Source organism: Corapipo altera, unplaced genomic scaffold (assembly GCF_003945725.1).
Source record: "Corapipo altera isolate COAL_440 unplaced genomic scaffold, ASM394572v1 53, whole genome shotgun sequence".
Taxonomy (NCBI): domain Eukaryota; kingdom Metazoa; phylum Chordata; class Aves; order Passeriformes; family Pipridae; genus Corapipo; species Corapipo altera.
In genome coordinates, this window is record NW_020884900.1 from 7097365 (window position 1) to 7119271 (window position 21907).

At 37.3% G+C, this 21907-nt stretch overlaps 1 protein-coding gene across 5 annotated transcripts in view; it reads left to right on the plus strand.

The window, feature by feature from the left end:
- Window positions 1-21907, plus strand: part of DLG5 (discs large MAGUK scaffold protein 5) — a 106161-nt gene that overhangs the window by 18348 nt on the left and 65906 nt on the right. For all 5 annotated transcript variants that reach the window (XM_027649427.1, XM_027649422.1, XM_027649424.1 and 2 more), the window contains exon 2: window positions 21305-21373. In XM_027649427.1, coding sequence (XP_027505228.1) covers window positions 21305-21373 — 69 coding nt within the window. The remainder of the gene's footprint in view (window positions 1-21304; window positions 21374-21907) is intronic.

Sequence of the window (21907 nt, forward strand, 5' to 3'; positions counted from 1 at the left end):
TTATACCAGTGATGTTTCTTGTAAAGGCTTGCTAGAAAGTGGTTTGAGTTTTTGTTGGTTTTTTTTTGGCGGGGTGTGTGTGTGTGTGTGTTTCTTTGTTTTTGTTGATTGTTTGTTTTCCTTTTTTATTTTTTTTTATTTTAACTGCTTCTCTTCAGCCACTCTTGAACAAAGACTTCATTTATAGTTGAAACTAATTTGAGGGTGTCTTTTCCAGACCTGTGTAGATACATGTTCTGGTATCAAGAATAAAATTTTAAACACAAAAATGTTGATATATGCACACTGTCTTCTGATTCCAGGTGTTTCAAAAATGAAAAATTTGTGTGGCTACAGAGATGTTACTTTGTAAGAGTATTACCATGCCAGGAAGCACATGAAATATATTGTACTTGTATTTAAACTGATTTGCATGCAAGACATGAATCTGTGTTGCATTTATTCAAATATTGCTCTTAGGATTTAGTGCTGATTTTATAGCTTCTTGACACTTTAATATAAGTACATTCTGCAGCTGACTACCAGTGTTCCAGTAATAGCTGGGTGTTCAGGGTACATAACTATAATTTCTTTAGCCCTCCCACCCCACAGCATTAGCTTGTATTTTTAAATCACAGGGACTGAGCTAAATTGCTTGATACATAGGCATAGAATACATGTTGGTACGTGTACAGTGCTTGGAAAAAGTAGTATGGCTGCTTCTAATAAGACTTCCCATGTGCTTTTTGGTAGTTTCTTATTCTTTTTGTTTTCAAGCTTGCATTAACTTAAGCTTAGGGCTTATTTCATCTCATGAGTACTTGCTTGCTGATCTCATTCATCCCAAAAGCAATGCTGAAGAGTGCAACAAATAAAATTATGGCTATAACATAGTAGAAATAAGGAAAATTAAGTGTTATGTGGGCAGCACCTGAAACCAGGTGATAATGACTATGGTTACTAAGTAAACTTGTCTGGCTTTAGTCAGAGACCTGTTTGTGAAACATGGACTTGATGAGGAAAACAATAGCAATGTGATAATGACAAAGCTTAGCTGGGTAGGGAGGATTTGGGAGCAGCATATATGAGATAGTCTCTGTACAATCGACCTGTAATCTTTGGAGCTGAGAAGGAAGATGAGTTGGAAGAGAGAAGAAGCAGAAATGCATTACTGTAGAGCTGCACTGAAAGGTATTGGAAAGTTGAGTGGTTGCATTGGTATTGAGTATTTTTATGGCTCTCTGTCAGCTACTCTTTTGGCTTTCTGCTTGGTTATGGAAGAAATGGTTAAAGGTCCTGAAAAATTTGGAGTAATGTTTCTTTTTTACTTTCATAATTCTTTAATGTTACTCTTCTCTTTTTCTGAGGGATTTGATTTTTGATAGCATTGATCTGCATCTTGAACACCAGACAGCTGTATTTCAGACATTCTTTACAGTAAATTGGCTGTAAAATACAAAAAGTTGCTATTTACAGGCAAAAACTAGTTAAAATTAAAGAAGGAAAAACATTTTGACTGACAAATCAGTCTGATATTTGATCAAACCATTACTTTATGTGGTTCTTGATAAGAATTGTGCATGAAAAAGTGGGAAACATTCTGAGACCAAAATCAGAATTTTCTAGTGGTTTGATTGTGACAGTGTCATAACCCACTTCCCTCTTTCAGTGGGAAACTCTTCAGCTGAAGTCCCAACCACCCAGACTTCCTGTGGTTGTCTGGAGACCGATTAAAAGCCACGTGTGGGGGTAGAGAATTTTTTTTTTCATTGCAAGACAAATATTTGTGGTCTTTGTTATGTCCATCTCATCCCCAACCCAGGATATATGTTCTATAATCATATATGTACTGTAGAGTAATTTCTTCTTGAGCCATATTACCTTTTTCTTTTTTTATAGGACCTGTAGCAGGTAATTGAGTTGGATAGCTTCTGAGATCTTATGTTGGTGCAGTCAGATTTTCTGGAGACAAGCTCTTAAGTGATGTCTGGTGACAGGTTGCCAATAGCTACAATGACACATTAAAAAAATTTCAAGCAGGTCATTGATCTGTGTATGTGTCATATCAACATAGAATTGGATAAAAAAGAAAGGTCCTTCTAAATGTGATGTTGAAGTTCTGAGTGTGCAAGTGTGATGTATCAATTTATACCTTCCTTCATTTATAATCATGTCTAGAGGATATAGTCTTACTAGCAGCTGAGGCTGAAAAATTAAGGTGTTGCAAACTTGGCTTTGGCATTTAGGGCTTTCTCCAAGTGACTTCTGTGTGAACAGAGGTCTTCCTGCTCACCATTCTCAGACATGGTGTTTTAGTTTCTGTGTCATCGTTCTCCCACCCCCAATTATTTTATTTTTTGTTTTTAAAGGCCTGGTGGAACTTTTTGTTCCCCATGGGAGGGTTTGTACTGGCAGTGTTTCTAAGGAAGTCTTGAGTTTGCAGCTGTGAAATCCAGTAGAAGTTGCTGTGTTTTGGACATGCCACAGCTTAGGTTATGGATGAAGTCAGGGGAATTCACTTTTGCTGTGGAAGTTAATTTATTGCCACAATGTTGGTTCTGCACAGTGTGTGTCAAATGGGGCATGGCTGAAAGCATAAATTCTGGAGCTTCTAGAAGTCCTGGTTGATTGAAGGCATAAGTGGTGCTGCTGTTTGTTGTTTTTGTTTTGTTGTTTTTTTTTTTTTTTGGAACTCTCATTCATAATTGAGCTTATTTAAAAAAAAATATTTTTAATGAGTAAAGTGAAAAGTGTAGTTTACATTGACACAATTGCCAGAGGTTTTTGTACCTACACATGCACATGGGTTGCTAGACACAGTTGTAATGTACACCAGTACAAGACATTCAGATGAAGGAGATTATGCTTTTACTGGAGGTATGAAGCCAAAATAATACCTGTTCTCAGTTCTTTAACTTGTGCAATAGTTGGTGTACTATTTCAGTAGTGAGGACAGATTTCAGAATGAGCAAATTGTAATAAATTATCATGCTTCTAAGTTTTGGAAACGTTAATAGTATTTCATCCTCCATATTAGCTTCTTATTCCACACCAAAAAAAAAAAGAGTCACTGGAGATGAAAATAAGCGTTAGATGGGACACTACTATTGTCTTCTACTGGGGCTGTACTGAGGCTCAGCTTCTGAGGAGGCTGTGCCTCCTGCAAGTTATCAAGAGATCTCCTGTCTCTCTTGATGAAAAATAAACAGAATGGGGACCTCTGTCACCTTGGTGTGAAGACTAAGATTTGAACAGTCAGCAGTTTTCTCAGTGCCCAGCAAAATATAGGGTCAGAATCCTGGGACAGTGTGAAGAGCTCTTGCTGTTTGCTTCACTGACATCAAACTTAATTTGTATGATACATATGTCTTATGTGGGAAATAAATTTTGCTTTTGCTATGTTTAAGATTACCGTGTTCATGGATTTGGTAAAAGATTAAATGTTAGACTACACATTTCTCTTTCAGTCTAATATATGGCAATTGGCACTTGCTCTGGTGGCAGCATTTGCTGTCTGAGCAGACACAGGAATATTGAGACAAATGAACATTGGCTCCAGCTGTAGATCAGGTTTCTCCAGGTTCTCAATGTCATCCCTTTGTCAGTAGTTTAAAAGCACTCCCCAAGTTCCGTCTTAGAAAATTTTTGCTACATTCAATTTCTCCGTAGTATTTTTATTCAGACAATAAACACAATTTTATAGGCTTGTCTGTATAACAACCGCAGTAGTGCCATATTGGAGCTTCTGTCTTTGTAACAGACTGGGTTTTATCATTCCAGTTTTCTTTGTGTGTACACAAACCATGCTGACAGGTTTCCTGTCATTCACAACTAAACACAGAGGCAACAGTACTTCTTTAAACAAAAGTTGTGATTTGTTCTTTAGGACTTCTGGTTCATGCATCTTATTTCTCTTAAAACATGCTGTTAGAGCTTTAATGTTGCTTGACTACACCCGTTGAAAGCATATGCATGCTAAATTGCAATTATAGGCTGTACTATCCAGGATTTTTTTTTTTTTTTGCTTTGAGGTTGCTGGAGGATTTTTGTAGAAAAAAAGCCATGTGCTAACACGAATTTTTAGTTTTCAAACTGGTGTTTTACTGTGTAGGTTTTAACTTAGTAAGTGTTAGCATAATAGCAATACATGGAAAAAATGTCACCCATTTAGAGATTTATTGTGCCTTGCATGGCTGTGATTTGTTTTCTAAATTTTTGGTATACTATACTTGCTTCTTGTTGTGGATGTGTACAGTTGAGAGCTGTGTTTCAGGCTGAGCTGTCATGATGACATCAGTGGTCACAGTGGCAGGAGAGCTCTTGTGCCATAATGCAGTTCAGAGTGCATGGTTGAGAAAACTTCCCTGCTTATCCCTCCTACCCTTGTTCTTTGCCCTACTTTGACTTGATGCTGTCTGTGCTTATACCTTCTAGTCACAGGGACACAGGAGGTTCCTTCAAGTGCCCTGGAAGTTTGGCATAGGGAGCACAACACTGAAGAATGTGTTAATATTGGTATTACTCCTTGATAGGTGAGCATTCCTTTCACACCACAGGATTTTCTCCAGACCTATTCCTGCTGTTGATTAACATGCTGTATTGCCAATAGAGTATTCCCCATTCTTTTTTATGCTCTTCTTCTATGCCTGTGTTGCTCACTACAGCACAGTATTTTATGGATAGTTTTACCATTGGAGAACAGACTGAGTGATATATACTATGCTGGCTGTTCCTCAGAAAGCTTTCTGTTTCCCATTAATTTTGGGGAAAATGCCCAGTAATTTAACCATTTTTAAGGTTGATTTCTATTTTTTTTAATGTTGAATATTGCTGACTGAAACTTCTGGCTGTCAAAAACCATCAGTTATCTTTCTTCTTTATTTTCATTGTTTGTGGGAAGAACAATAGATGTATAGTGTACAATGAATGGACATACTGTATTTTGACAGAAATTCTAATCTGAAATTTTAAAACAAGTAATAGTGCTTCAATCATTGCTAGATGCATATTCATGTTCTTCTGAATGTAGGGTACTGCACTTGGCTTAACATACTGTTGATCTTGATCTCAGGTATAGAGATTTGGAATTTTTGTTGTTTTTTTTTTTTGCAGTTCATAGTTTTGGGAAGGTAAACCTAAACATAGTCTTGCTTCTGTGTATCAGCATTGATATTCTAATTTTTTAAAAATTTATTTTTAAAGAAATTAATCAGGGCGCCTTATTGTTCTGTGCTAAAACTTGCAACAGAAAAATGTTATCGTTTGTTCCAAGTGACATCTGTTTGTTAAACTCATAACTCAAAAATACACCTTGGTAAATTGAATCAAATACACAATCCACCTGTCTGTGTGCTGCCACTTGTTATCAGTTAAAACTGCAATTTTTCCACTTGCTGAACATACATCCTCCAGATACAGTATTATATTTTAAAAGAAAAGAAAGAAAAGTGAGCAAGTGTTTTCCTTACCTCATTTCCTGAAAAGTAGAAGATATAGCTATGGTTTCTAGTTTTGAAAATAAAATACTAGATTTCTGGGTAGGAAACAGGAATATTGAAGAGATGATGGATATTTTGAAAGATTATGATGTGTGTGTTTGGAGCCAAAGGCCATATCAGGATCTTTCTGGTCCTCTAAAACCGGTCAGTTTGCCTTCAGAATAGAACTTTTCTCTCTTCTCCAAAAATACTACTCACGAGAGCTCCCCTCCCCACAGTGATGACAATTCTTACCTTTTTCTCACTAAGACAAACAAAAATTAAAAAGTAGGAAAATTAAAGAGGCTTCAGTAAGAAGATCAGTAGTGACTTGGAAAGCCGTGAAAGATGATGATTAAGAGCTAGGACTAGATCTGTTTCTATAGTGAGACACAAGGAGGAGGCAGGATACGCCTCTACTTAGGAGGGATGAGAATAATACAGGGGTCAGCAGGTTCCTTAGGGCTCTCATTTCTACTAGTGGGGGATCATAAAGGAGTGTGGTTGTCACCTTCCATTGTATTCCAGAGTCCTAATGGACCAAGAATAACTTTGCTGATGCCAATGTGGATTTCCTTACTCTGTTTCTACCAGTTCTAGTAGTCGTTCTTCTTCCCCATCTCATTGGAGGGGAATGCCTTGTAAGATCCACTGTACTTTTGTAAACAAATTCCGGTGCCTCACTAGATGTGCCAGTAAAACATCATGTCCTGGTCATGTGATGTTTAGTCTTTCTGTTTGAATGTTTATCATCATCATGTCTTTGAAACATTTTGAGTCTTCTGTTCTCTTTAGCTGTCCATTATCATTGCTACTTATTTGCTGCATGTTGCTTTTATTTGTATCTGCTGTTAATTTGTGTAGGTGATAAATGTGCAATTAGGTTTCTGTGTGTGGCAAATCATCCCAGTTCCCAATCTGTGAACATGTTGTTTGTGATGAATTCTAGACTTTCCTGGCCAGAGGGCACGTACTTGCCATTCAGGCATGAATCGGTGGGTGATCATTTAATCTGTGGAAATACTTGCCCTTCTTGCAGCGAGCTGAGGAACGGGGGGATGACATTTTAAAAGCACTTAAGTTGTGACTAGAATTATCCTGCCTTGAAAACCAGACCATGCTGACCTACTGTGTCCAAACGTCTAGTGATTAATGGAAGTGGTTAGTAATTGCACTTTTAGGCATGATTACAGAGTTTCAGCTTAAAAATAGCAGGAGGAAGCTAAGTGCTGTAACCAGGCAGTGCACTTTCTGTCTTGTTTAAAACAACATACTTCCTCAATACAGGTTTTCAGTAAAGGGATGTTGCTCACCTGTTCAAAGGACCATGGTAGCTCAGATCTTCAAGGTATAATTTTTCAGAACTTTCTTGATGGTTTCTCTTTACATATCATAATTGTCTTCTGATGACATCACCAAAAAGCACTCAAGGCTGTGCTTTTGGATGGGGAAACTTCTGATGTTTATAGAATGAACAGATTTCAGATCTTCTTGGGTGCAAACTGAACTCAATTTTGAATTGTAAAGCCTCTTGTAAGCCTGGGAGGATACTTCTGTTCAATATGTCTCAGATAGTTGCAAATACTGAATGATCAGCTCGTGTGTTTTATATATGTGGAGCTGGTGGCAAGTCACTAACTTCTTTTTTTTTTTTTCCCCCTAGTAGTCTACCTGGAGGTAGCAACTTGATTGTATTGGTTATTATATTACATGACTCTGGTTGTACTTATTAATAGCGCAGAGGACTGAGATAGGCAACTCTATTTGGATGGGTGAAGTGGGTTTGTGTGGGGTTTTATTTGTTTAAATTTACATTAATACAAGTATTAATTTACATTTGTACATGGAGTCCCTTCCCTCTGATAATTTGTCTGGGGAATGGAGAAAAACATCCCTTATGAAGCTGAAAAATAAATGAATATGGCCAACCCTAAACTCATACCTGTCAGGATACATAACTGGATACATACAGAGAACATGCAAAAATAAAAGGAGTGCTCATGGTATTAAATCTTACTTATTTATTCCATTGTTCTCATACTGAAGATAGGAGCATGTAGGTTATCTGAATTTGGTCTTGATCAAAAAAGATGAAAGTCTATGAAGTCTTAAATATTTCTTCTGGCTGGAAACAAGTTTTTTCTTTTTCCTTACTTTTTTTCAATTATCTTATTTCTGTGCATTTCTCTTTTTTTAAGTACTGATTTACTAAATATTTCTGGAAGGATCTCTGCATTTTAAATAAAACAGAGTCAGCATAAGCATCTCTAATTAAAAAGCAGATTTAGCCCTTCAAGTGAAAAGTTGCAGGATTTATTTTCCCAGCAGGATAAAGTGTAACACAGGAAGGGAAAGAAATTATTTAAAGAACTACATGCTATCAACCCTCTTTTCAGTTGAAGAATTTAAATTTTCTCTGAAGTTTTCCTCTGATGTTATTTTGAAAGAAAAGAGGTGGTTATATGCTTTTGTACAAATTAAAACCCTTTTGGGATTTGTTGCATTGTGGATTTTGAAATGTGAACCACTTTTTAATGGATCCAAACTAATAGTCACACTTGTTTCTGACATATCTTCTAATGTACTCAAAATGTCAATTTTGGAAGATATTATCCAAGCAGAGAGATGTACTATTTCCCTTGAGGAACTTGTGGTTTACAATATGATTAGAAAAGATGGAATTGTTGAGCTGAGTTCCAGTCATCTGTTTGCTTTTACATACTTAGGATTACACAATTAGAATTCCTTTTTATTTTTTCGATCATGTATTCTTAACATTAAAATCTTGCAGCAACGTAAGAACAGATGGATGTGGAAAAATTGTGATTGAATGTAACCTATTTGTTTGTAATTTAAATATCTTGAATATTCTTGATTTATCTAATGGCAATGTAGAATCAGAATACAGGAGCTAATGGAGTACTGTGCAAGAATGAAGAAAAAAGTAGTGAAAATGTCTTGTAGAGAAGAGTTGCAGTATCAAAGATGGTTGTAATTGATGACAGAGGAGATTTTAATCCTGTGCTGCTTCTAAACAGTGATCCTGCTCAACCTCGGTCTTTATTGTCATTTCCTAAGCACTCTTTCATATTACAGAGTAGTTGAATTTGATCTTCATTGTAATGGCTTTCAGATATTTGGGGCTTACGGATACAGTAGCATTGTAATTCATCTCACTTCGTGTTTTTTAGTGGAATTTTTTTAGGGGGAAGCTGTTTTTTAGTTTATAGGCATTGCCTGGTTTTGGTTATGATTTAATCAGTGCTTAATTGTATGTCTGTTTCATGCTGAAAACAGTATATGTGTGAGGAAAACAGCAGATCCAATGAATGGTTACCTTTTTTTTTCTTTTCTTTTAAACCCACTGCTATTCTCCTTATGCTTTTTCTGTCCCCTGCACACCCTTGACCTCACTGCTCTCATGGCTACTGTTGAAATGGGAATCAAAATGTAACACTTGATCCTGATGACAGCTGCTTTTATTGATACCATTTCCTTCTGGAACATCCCCAGTATCTTCAGAACCGTTCAAGGAGGAAGATATAAGGAAGACTGATATTCTGAGGGCTTAAAGTAGAGAAGAGGTGACAAAGCCTGCTATTAAGCCTGCACAACAAAACCTGTCCAAGGTTACCTTTGGAGGCACAATTTTTACTGCCTCTTGTGTTGCTGATGTGGAATCAGTGAAATGTGGATGTTTATATGGTTAAATGAAGAGGTTGCAAAGTGTTACACAGTCTGCTATGCCTGACTGCCTGGCATGATTATTTACAGCACATTTGTGCTGGCATCAATAGCTGAACCTGAACGTTAAAACTGTCCTCATTCAACCTTTATGCCTGACAAGTGGTGCTGATGGGGAGGCAGTATCCTCATCTGCTCCTCTGCTCTCAGAGATGTAGGTGAGAGATGGTTAAGGGGAAACCAGACCTCTCTAACAGACAGGTGACTTTCCAAGCAGGACAGGTCTTGACTTGTTTATTGGCTTAGTCACCCCTCTTGGATAGGAGGCCTCTATTTCTCCCCTCAACAGCTCTGACTTGTGCTATTCAGTATATCATGTTCTTCTGGTTGTAGTCTTGTTTTCTTTTATCTTCTCTCCTGTCACTGTTTTAGTGGACTAGGGCATTGCATTTGCATTTGGAATAGCCTGGTGGACATTGAGTGCATTTGCTGAATTTTTAGGCTCTGCCTCTTGTGTAGACTCCAGGGAGGTCCACTGCACCCCATTAAGTTCAGTGTGTGCTGTCAGGTAATGCTAATGCTACTGCTTCCTGGTCAGACTGTGATTTTGTCTTTTGTAGGTACACTGTCAGTGCAGTGAGCTTTAGACCTTTTTCCAGAACTGATAGAGCCAATAGCATTTGACTACCTGTACTGCAGGCATCCCCCCTTCCACCCCTTACAGTTGCTCTCTTGGTGAATATTTGAGTTCTAAAAATTCTCCCCTTACGAAGAAGTGTCTGTCACTAGTACTTCAAGTTCCCACACATTCCTTGTCAGCTCACTGCAGTTGCTTGCTTGGTAACCCAGACCTGTGGCTTAAAAGGTCCTAGCTAAGTCATTAGCCACTCGGTAACTTGCTAGACTTGCAGCAGTAGCAGTTGCTTTCTCCCAAAATAATCATTGCAAACAAGCTAAAAGGTCCATCTAGCACGTTGATACCATGGCTATGTGGAAAAATCCTCTCTAGACTCTAAAATGGATTAAGTCTCCAAATGGGATCTGTCATGAAGGTGATATGTAAAAGATGAAGCCCAAAGGAGAAGCTACTGGGAATATCTTTGTCTAAGCAAGGAAACTCCTTCAGCATTGCAAAGCGCTGCATGGCTGCCTCCCCAGCCTCTGAAGCCTCAGCAGAGGCTGAGAACACTGTCTCTTCCCCTCCTGCCATGACCAGGTGAGAAGGAAAAGTAGCAGCACTCATCCCACAGAGAAGAGGCAAAAAGGGGAATGCATGTCCTAAGTTCTTCCAGATGACTTACTTTTTTACCAGCATTCTCTGCTCTTAGCTCCCAGGTAGAGCATTTATATGCATGAGCACCCTGGTACTTGGAGGAAGGTGGCTTTTTGTTCTATTTAGTTACACGTGTTACTTTTGCTTTTAGGAAGCTTAAGCAATGCTTTTCTGTGTGTTCCCTGTGTGTGTCAGGGACAGGTTGGGTCATAAACATTCTGTCTGCCTGTGCCAGTGGAGGAGGTTATCAGGCTGTTGCTGCCATCATCACAGCTGAGGGTTACCTCTAGTGAGGAATGAAAAGTTCTCCTGGGTGGTGCAGCTGTAACCAGAAGAGGCATGAAGTTCACCCTTGGGGATTTTTGCAACAAACTATTTTTGTAAATAGTTCATAGGTAATAATCACTCACTACAGAAGAGCACTTAAGGACATACTTAATTGCATTGTTTGAATGAGAGCATAGGTGTGGTTTCTTTTTTATATCTGTGTGTTTGTCTTCTGAAGAACTACAGTCCATGGTTCAAATATATTCTTAATTGATATTGTTACCTCTTCCAGCCTCTCTTCTAAGATTGTATCAGTGCTTGGAACTTGCAAGAGTTGTCTGGTTAAGCTATTACCTTTGTGAAAACTGGTACATTTCTGAAAAGATCTTGTAGAGATCACAGAATCTCTACACACAGAATAATTGCTGCAGTTTGTCTGAGTTTAGAGAGTGGTCTCAGTCACTTTGCCATGGATTTGACATTTCCTTTGTCTGCAGCACTTGGTGTGTGCTAGTAGCATTCACACAGTTCTGATGACTTTACTGTGATTGCAGATGTCCTGAAAGGCACTTAGGCCTGAAGTCTGTAGGTAACAGGGACTTATATCCCTTTTACTGAGCAGAACCCTGTGTTCTGTGCCTACCGAATAAATATGTATGTATTTAATATGGAATTACTGCTAGCAGCAGGATTTCCTGATCTAAACACTAGGAAGAGGAAAAAGAGCTATATTTTCTATTTTTCCTTACTTTTGGTATTTTAAATGAAGTAGAGTGTTGGGGGAAAAATTAACTTGCCAAGGAGACAAGAAAATGTAAATTAAATGATTTAGCTTAGATACATCTTTTCTATTACCATTTTGAGTAACAGTTGCTGTAAACAGAGACAGGAGAAGCTTGGATACAAGCTCTTCCATATGAAAGTCTGTATAGTTTTTCCTTTGTAACAACACAGCAAAGTTGAGTTTAAAGCCCTTCTGTGACATACCTTAATGAAACCATCTTGAGACATTTCTTTCCTTTTCTTTTTTCTGAGTGAGAGTTGATTAGAGCTGAATATTGAAGCACACTATGAAGAGCAATATAAGGAGAGTTCATTTTTTAGGGCTTAGTTGGGAAGTATGCTATCTTCTTTCAAGTTTGAAAGGAGGTTTTTTGAGCATTATGCCAGTAATACGAACTACTCTTTCTGGAGATACATGGTTTGAAAAAGTCAAATCTCCCAACGCAACTTGAATTTCAAAGGAGACGTGTTGAGTGTAGACTCATAATCCCAACTTGGATGATTGTATAGATACATCTCCTGCAATCCTAGTGAGCAGTAGATGTGAACTGGTTTGTAAGTTGTAGCAAAGTGGGGGATTCAGACTAAAACCAACTGACTCATAAGTTTTCTGAATCAGTTATTATTTATAGCATTAAATGTGAGAGCAGCATATGAGGAGGTATTGTGTAACTAACTTCTTGAATCGGTTGCTGGTTTAGTCCTTGAGTGCTAACAGAGGCTGCTTTCTGAGGGGAGCGTTCCAACTACTTTGTTACATTTCTTGTTAGAAAAAGAAGTTTGGCGCTTGTCAACGTGCTAGGGTTGTAGAAATCAGGATATTCAGACAAGATAGATTTACAAGATTAAATTGTACACGGGTGAGTTTAGATAAGATAGATAGTATCGGGAGAGTGGAGAAAAGCCTTTGGACTTTGATATGTTACTCCTCTGCTTGGAATCACAAAGGACTGGGCTAAATGGGCTTCTTCATTTCCTTGAGCTATAAACAGCACAACGCTGTGGTGTGATTACACTTATGTTTGTGTTGAGGTGCCTTCCTTCTTGTGTGTCTAATTCTCTGTGCAGGGGTAAGATAGAACTATGATAAACCCATTTGCCCTTCTTTGAAAGTCTCTGCAGAGTAGGAAAGCAATGCGACTTTAACTGTACCGTTATCACTGAAGCTGATCAGGTCTTATATTTAGAGCACGTTTATGGATGGGTGCAGGTACCTGTGTATCCTTGATGACTTGTCCTAAAAAAATAGTTTGAACCAGAATGCTTATTTATTATGGACAAAGTTTGACTTGTTAGCAAAAAGCTCAGGTTAGGCACTGATGGTCTAGTCACCCACAGATTCAGGCATGTCCCCAACTGCTTTTGCAGAGGAAACACCCAGTTGCAAGTTACAGTGAGTTAATGGAAGGACTGGGTGCGATTAGAGGCTGATCTTGAGGAGCTGATGCTTGCTTCCCTTGTTACCTGATAGATTTATAGTCTTTTGAATGCCAGTGCCTGCAGTTTTAAATACTTATAGTTTCTTTTTTCTTTGTTCTTCCATGTATTTTTTTTCTGGTTTTTTAATGGCATGGCCTCTTTACAAACTTAATTAGGTGGTTACTTTGATTTATTCCCAAAATTTAAATTAAAGTTTAAATATAGCACTTAGTTGTAGTAATAATGCTACTTCTTAAATTTTATTTTGCCATTCATATTACCTGACTGTACAATTATTTGATGAAATAATATGCTACAAAGCCCTGTGCTAAGTAAAAGAAGTTTGAATTTCTTTATTGTCACCATTGCAAATTTAGTAAGACAACTGTTGCTGATAGAGAATGTGTTTGTAAATATCTAGTATTTGCTACCTTCTTCCCACAACAGTTTCTTGCTTTTGACTGCATAGGATATGCATGTGGGTATATATGTGTCTGAACATAATTTACTTTCACTTAAATCGTCTAGGGTCAATTACAAATGAACTTTCCTTGGAAAGAGTGCTGATAACAAAATGGACAACCAAGTCCTTCAAACTTTAAGCACTGGTTAGTGTGCTAGGAAAAAGATGTATTATTTTCTGAGGTTAAAAGAAGCTAGTGAGGAGATTTGAAGGTATTCAGGAATACTGTTTCTGTCAAACTTTAATGAAAAAGGAAGATATTCAAAGAAGTGTCTGTTCCCAGCACAGGTAATGACATGTAACTCTGTTCATCATCTGTCTATGGGCCCTTCAGCAATATCTGGAATATCCAGTGAATGGTCAGAATGACATTTTGCTGGACACTGTGCAGATGGAGAACTGAAGGGGCACATGCTTGCCAGGTGGATTTAGGCTCTACGTTACCCAATTTCCCTTCCTGGAGGGAAAGGGGTTGGTGAACATCCTCTACTGTATTTTAGGCATCTGGGTGGTTTCATGAAAACGTACATCTCTCTTCCTTAATAAACAAAATTAATTGTATCCTCTTATGTATAATTTAGTGAGTAATCTAGATTAAGGAGATAACAAACATAAATAGATTTTGAGATTTCAGGAAGCTTGTCAAAAAAGGAAAATGTTATTATATTTTATCTTTATTTTTGCCTTTGGCTTATCATACATAATCCAGCAAACAAATGTAATGTTCCCGATGGCTAGAAGTGGAAAAGATGGATACATTGGCCTTTTTACCAGTGGAGTGGGATGGGTTTCCTCAGAATATATTAATGGGAATTGTTAAAGCATCTGTGTTAAAAGTAATTCATAAAAATGATACCTGTATTTGTTTGATAAGGTGATCAACTGTAATGCCACATCATGTTTCAAAATGGAAGATGGCAATGCTGCATTGATAGTAGCATGAGGACCACCTGTACAATCCACATGAGCTGAAATATGTGACACTTTGTTTCACCTACCTGTATTGAATTTTTACTAGGACATGTCTTTAAATGCAGCTTTTTCCCATCTGTACTAAATAGTGAGGTTAAAGTATCCATAATCACTTATTCATTGCTCTCCCTTTGGCGCATCAGACTAAAAAAATATACATTTTTCTTGTAATAAAGTTACCAGTGAAGACAATGTTTGTAGGTCTACAAACTGTAAGTTGTTCTTTTACCAGAATGTGAGTAATTTAAGTTTGCATGGTAATATTTTCATGGTAGCGAGGTATGTTGCTCTTAGCCTTAAAATAACTTGAGAAATCATCACCCATCTCATTGAACTATTCAGGGCTTTAAAAGGAGGGCATGGGCATACACTGTCACAGTTCCTAGGTGAAACAGTGTTGGAGGCAAATAACTTGTCAAGACAAAATGCGCTCACTAGAACTAAAAGCCATCCCAGTCAAAAAGCACAAAGGTTAAAGCAGTTGTTTCTGGTTCAGAACCTGAATTGCTGCAGGACTTTTTGAATAAGTAATAGCAGCAGCAATTATGATTTCATCTTTGGTCCTACTGCTCCAGTAGATAGATTTAATCACTTCTGATGTCGTTTCACAGAGTGCAAGAGATTACATTAGTAATTTTATAAATTGCAAAGAAAGAAATAAAAGATTGGAAGGTAGCGAAGGGCATTATTTCTAACTGACTTGATATGCTTGGATTTGGGTTTGTTTGGTTTTTTTAAGGAATTGTAAGGTTTTGTACCTCTTTGCTTCTGGTTATAGGTTGATAATAGCTGCTATCCAGCTAATAAAAATTCATGGTAATTTTGCTCTCGTAAACTGCTTCTGTCCCACCTCTTTAGGACATTATAAGAACATATAACCCTGAGGTTAGAACATAGTGCTAATAATGCCAAGGTCACAGGTTCAGTCCCTGTACAGGCCATTCACTTGAGTTGGGCTCCTTTGTGTGTCCCTTCCAACTCAGAATATTCTGTAATGGTGTGATCATGACCATTGCAAAATAGCTTGAATTCTCTGTCAGCTGAAGCATGGTCAGCATGTGTGTTTTGTGACTCTAGCAATGCAAATTCAGGTCTGTCAGGATTTTTAATCATTTCTGCACTTCTTTCTGTGAAAAGAGGATGATTTGGCCGAACGTTCAGATTACAGTAAACAAGAACAAATAATGCTGACGAAGTATGTGGACAGCAGGAAGTGTATCTTAATGAAGAAGTGATAAAGTTTTCTTGTCTCTTGTACTTTCCTCTTATCTTTCTCACTGCCACTCTTGAAGGTCCCAATCTTGTCTGCTTCCTTTCATAATTCACACTAAAGTAAGAGGTGCAACAGTAGTGCAGTAGTGTAGATTCCTCTTAAAGATAGATTGTAAGTTCTTTTCAGTATAACTTACTATATTGCTTCCTGGCTAAAGAAAAAAAATCTATAGCAATGAGTGTAGATGTTGCTAGAGAGGGTACACTTAGGAACACATATTTAGAAATATCAGTCAGTAGGTTTATTCTACTATGAAGTGTTTTGAACAGATGTTGCTAAGAAAATAGCAATTTGACAGGTATTTGTCTAGTGTTGTTTTTAACAGTTCAAGATCAGATGCTGTACTGATTGTATGACTGACAGCTGGGAACTTCATCTGAATTCGGGCTTCTTTACTGATGTCTCTGGCCTCAGGGAGGTTACTTAACTTTTCTGAATCTAAACCTACACAGAAATTGTCATATTAAATCAAAGTTAGCCTGACTTTGTCTCCGGTGCTGGTTTTTACTAAATGTTCCAGAGAAAATCGCCAAAGTCCTTGTTCATTTTCTGTCCTTAACAAGAGTGTATTCTTAATCACTTAGAATTCAAGGATTATTTAAGCAATGAAATATCTGTATTTTCCAAAACACACTTTTAATATCTTATTATTTCATAAATAGGTTGTTGTAAAAAGTGTTTTCCATTGAAAAGGAAAATAAACTTTTTCACCCTTATAATTTCTGTGAAGCTGTTATAGACTGAGGCATTTGGGAAATAAATGTGATTTTTTTAGCTACTTGATTATTTAAAAAGCTGCTTAATGTTAATTCAATTTTCATGGTGCCCTAAAAATAGGTTTACAGAATAAGTAATAAAGCCATGTTTAAAAGCAGATGAGGAAGAGTCACTGCTAAGTCTGTACCTTTGTTCTTGGAGTTACTCATATTCTTAAAAGTAAATGACTGTGAAACATCTGAAATAAATTTGACATGGATGGAAGCAAATACCCAATTGAAGGTTTTGTATGAGGTCAGAATTTAGCATCTGAACGTCACACAATGGCAAGAAATTACCATGTCATGTGGTTTTTGACAAACCTGGCTGCATAGGCTGCCAAGAAAAGAGTAGCATCAGAGACAGAGCATAGGAGACCCGTGTGGTTCTAAGGTTCTTGGGCAGTTTTATTTGTTGTAAAGGCAGTGGGAACGTTGCAACCTGGGTCATTTCCGGTTTTAATCAAACTTTGTTGCTTCCCCCCCCACCAGCAAATAGGAGTCCTGCCAAAGTCAGCTTGGTTTGGTGCATGGAGATGTGGATAAAACAATGTTTGTCATGCTGCCCTCTCATCTGGTGCATTGGATTTCCATCAGAAAAATCATTTGCTGACAAGAAGCTGAATCAACTGGCAGTCGTTGCACTGGGAAGGGAGGTGGGAGGAAGAGCACAGTTTAATTAACAATGGAAATTTGCAGCCAGGGAGCATGGAGGGTTGTTTACATCATCCTTGAACACAGAGGTGTAGCAGAAGAGATTTGTGCAGGCAAAGCACTCCTTCCAGGCTCAGTCTTACTTAGAAAACATGCTTAATTCAAGATTTGCCCATACTGCAGATCTAAATGCAATCCTCAGAGATGGATGACCTGCCGAGAGCTGTGTAGCTGAGGACAGAGCAACCTCCATCCTGTGGGATGAAACAACTGATGTCCCTTGAATAAACCCCTAGTTCTTCACACACTGCAGCAGGTTCAGTATAGTTGTCTCTTTGGCCTGTGTTGAAGATGTGTATCTGAGGGAGTAATTATTCTTATTCCTACACAGTTATTTAGTTAATATAGTGAAGTTTGGAAGATGAAATAGCTTTCTTTGAGTTGGATTATAGATAAGGAGGGAAGAAAAGAATTAGTGGACTGAAAGCATATGTACAATGAGTTTTGTGTGTCTTGCCAGTACAGTCCCCTTGGATACACTTTAAAGCCATGAGCAGAGCATGCATATGTATCTGTATTTGTATGGAGGAGGATGAGAAGTTTCTGTGCAGCCACAGCAATTCTGACAGTCAGTTTATCTCCATATAATAAAGTTTGAACAGTGTGTTTTTTCTCAGAAGTCGTTCAATAATATCCTAGAAGACATCATACTTGATCCTTCTGCTTTCTTACTGAAGGGATCAAGTTCAAGCTTGTTTTGGAAGCTTTACTTTGAGCTTATCTGACTTGGATTTTTTTAGTCTCTCCTTGAAGTACAGGTGGTGGCCAGTGTTACATGGTGTTTCACAATTCAGAAGTTAGGAAGACAGAAATGTTCCATTTCAATTTTGTGCGAGTAATTTAATTCCATCAGTCTGGATTTGGCACTGCTGATGAGGATACTGCTGGTTTAGACAGTCGGTGTCTTCTTAGCACATGTAACTCTTCTCTCTTTCTGCTTTCTTTTTTATTCCCCCTCCGCCATCATTGTCTCTCTTAACAAGGAAAGAAGGTATCGCTGTTTCTATGGGGCTGTTGTGTGAAAGATGAAGGCAAACTGGAACACAGTTCTCTGTTGTCCCTGGAGTTAGCTTCCACATTAAGCAACTAGTTCCTTTCCTGAATTTGTGAGTTTTTAAGTGGCCTTCCTGTTATCTGATTAATAAAGACAGTAATAACTCAAAGAAATTTGACTTGCCCTAATTGTTGAAAATAAAAGGAAGTGAGATTCTTAAGGTTCTCAAGTATCTACTGAAGCAGTTTCTAAATCCCTCTGCCCTGCCAAAGCTGTTTAATACAGCCAGGAATTGATCCAAAGCTTATGTCTGGATGAGTAAAAAAGAAAGCAAGTCTGCCATACAAAGACAGGATGCTTATGCTATTTTCCCTCTCTGTATGAATGTATATCTGTAAAAGACAGGTTTGCTTTTTGGGTTGGTTGGTTAGTTGTTGTTTTGGGGTTTTTTGTTGTTTTTTTGTTTGTTTCTTTGGGGGGGTTTTGTTTGTTTGTTTGTTTGTTTTTGGTTGTTGAGGGTTTTTTTGGGGGTTTTTTTGTGTGTGGGGGGGGTTGTTGTGTTTTTTTTGTGGGTTTTTTTTTTAAGTATGAGTAGATTCTACTGTGTTTCTTGGAATCCTGTCATTTCAAGTTGTAATTTTGAGCTTTAGGAACATGTCAGCAGTTGTTTTAAATCAGTGCACTGAGATCAAATGTAGCAAGTTTTAGTACTGTGGGGCTTGAATATGCAAGGTGAATACTAGCAGAAAAATATTAAAGTCAAATATTTGAAAAAGAATGGTGAAAGGCATGTGCACTCCTAGGTGTGAAGTACTTTCAGCATTTACTTTAAAAAGTATTCATGGCTTCTTGTTAGGTTTAGTGTTCTGAACTTATTTTTTGTACAATTTGACAAGATGAACAGTCGAAGTGTTAAAAATATGAAATAAAGTGAAAAATTGTTTGGAGGCCTGTGGTTTTACAACAAATTTTTTTTAAATACCATGAATAAACAGGATCTGCTGGTGCCTTTGATGGTAGAAACTAGCTTGGCCTTACCTTTTTACATGTATCTGAATTGCTGTTGGGATGATTTTGAGTGTATTCATTTATGTGAGGAGGCATCCTACAGAGTGGGGGAACACTGTCTTGGAGCATTTGCAGGTGCCAATGATGTATTGCTGGTTTGATCAAGCAGAATACACCAAGTACAATGCCACTTTAACCTGGATTGAATACATGGATGTATATCAGTACAGTACCTAAAGACAAATTTTAATATTGTGAAATTGTGTAGAGTCCTCTGGTTATTGTTTCTAATGCTTACTAATATTGCTTCTGATGAGAGAGGTTGCACATGTCACAGATAATGGACTCATATCCTGTGTAGTTTAAAAACAAACCAAAACCAGACAAATGCTGCTAGATTTTATTTTGTTGTTGTTGTTGGAAGTGAGGAATTATGAATGGGTCAGATGATTCCTCCCCTCTTCACAATTGTGGGTTTTCTTGATAACATGCCATGCATACCGGATCTTGCATTTACAAATCTCAGCTTACGTCTTAAAAACATTATTATGGAGTCATATTTCTCCATTGATGAAGTCAGCTTCACAAAACCTTTCTGTTCCAGGGAGCAGATTTTAACTCGTTTTAAGTCCTGGCTCAGGCTTGTAATGTGCAGGAAAAGAATACAGAGAGGATCAGTGCGTCTTGAAGATAAATAGAAGAAAAATCAGTTAAGATGATGAAATTTTGAGTCTTTTCTTTCTCCACTCTTAAAAGTGAAAACAGCTAACAATCAGTGAAACTTCATTTAGATGTGCAACTACTGTGTAATCTTTTAGAGGAGCTGGGCAATTTTGCCTTAAGTTGCCAAGTATAATCAAGTGTCACTTCTTGGCACAAGACTTTGTTTTGCTTGAGTCCCACGCAGTTTTGATACCATCTCAGTACACATTGTCTGTCATAAAGATGTCCTACTTTGTTTAATATATTGATCTGTTTTTTTTAGCTTTCCTTATGATTCTAATCTAAGTTCAGACTGTAAGAAATACTGTAAGTAAAATTAATGCAGAAATTATTTTGCTTTTAATAAGCTTTAATGAAATAGGAATACAGCCTAAATTATTATCTGCAAATACTGGAGATGGAAGCAGAAATGCCCAGTGGATTTTTTTTCTGAAGCCAGCCACTGTGACAGTGACAAGCTTGTTGTTAGTAGAATTATTTTATCACATCTTGCCTTTCCTTCATCTAACATCATGGTATTTACAGATGTCATGTCTTTCTCTAGTAAAAAGCAGAGGAAACGAGCAAAAACTAGGATTTCTTTCTTATTTTCTAGTCTGTCCTTTCTTCAGTCTATTTCAAAGGTAGATCCATACAGATAATCTTCTCAGCTTTTATTTCCTAAAGAAACTGGAAGAAAGGAAGGAAGAAATACTGGAATATAAGAAAGAGGGGCTATAGGAAAGCCAGCTCCTGAAAGGATTGAAACTATCTGAGCTTGGCTGTTGTGAGGACAGGTTTCACATTCTGGCTAGTGCTGAAAATGGACCAGATTTCTAATGGCTTTTGCACACAGTCATTCCCTGTCTTTACTATGGTGTATTTATCCTGTCTGTGAGGGATGGTGGAGCTGTTTAGTTAATGTTTTGAAGTAGGACCTGTTTTTCTAGTTCTTCTGGTAAGTAAAATCTAGCATACTTCTAAAATAGCTAAAATGAAAGGCTTCTTTGTCTGTTGATCTATTAATACATGAAAAAACTTGCTGCTTTGTAGGTCCTTGCTTTTAAAATTAGATACCTCAAGTTGCAAATGGATGTAAGCAAATTTTACTTACAAATGAAGTGAAATTTTCAAGTCTGAATGATGTTTGAGGATAAGAATACAAATCAATTACACAATGAATTAGGAGTTGGTACATGTAGAATCATAAGAAACCGAAATAGATTCTGACTATTGTCACACATAGTCTTCCTGTTATAGACACAATACTGTATTTTCAGTGTATCTGAAATAACCAATGTATTAGTTCAGTATTTTGCTGAACTAATTTTTACCATTTCATCCAAAATGATTTTCTACTCAGTGCACTGTGTAATGTTAGTTTACAAATTATACTTTGGCTATTAGATTTTTATGCTTCAGTGGTGTGTGTTCTCTCTAATTTAGTGCATTTGACATCTGCAGTATCAAGGAAATGGATCATTACGTTGGCTTGAGGAGGGGGAAAGAAAGTAATACTGTCTTTATTTTCCTGATTTTAGGGTCTACTTACAGTGTGCTGTCCATAATGCCTTCTGACTCTGAAAGCAGCAGTTCTCTGAGCAGCATTGGTGAGTAAAGTATTTAGGAACGTGTTGAGTGTGTCTTTTGGAAACTGGGAGAACAAATTTTTAAGGTTGTCTCTGAGATTCTGGTCATAAAGTCAAATAAGTTGAACTATAAGATGTAAATATCCATCTTGATCTGGAAAGAATATACTTGTTTTGTACAGTGCAAGCTGAGCCTTTTCATGATGGGCTGCAGTTGTTGCCAGTAAAATCTCTAACACTGAGATACATTAAATGATGTAACTGTGCTTTGAGTTACTTAGTAAGATGATGTAAAAGTGGAAATGTTGTGTTTATACAAGTCTGTGCATATAAATATATATATAGACATGTGTATATGTGTATGTATGTATTTTTGTAGATATGAAAATTGTGGTCAGAGTCAAAAGCGTCATAGAAATTATAATGTTAACCATGGCCATGGCCTCTTAAACTTTTGAAATTGGCTACAAGCTTTAATATTTTTGTTTTCCTGCATGCAATTATTTGCTTCATTTTCTCTGCCTTGAAAATCATTGGGAAAGACAAAATACTCAG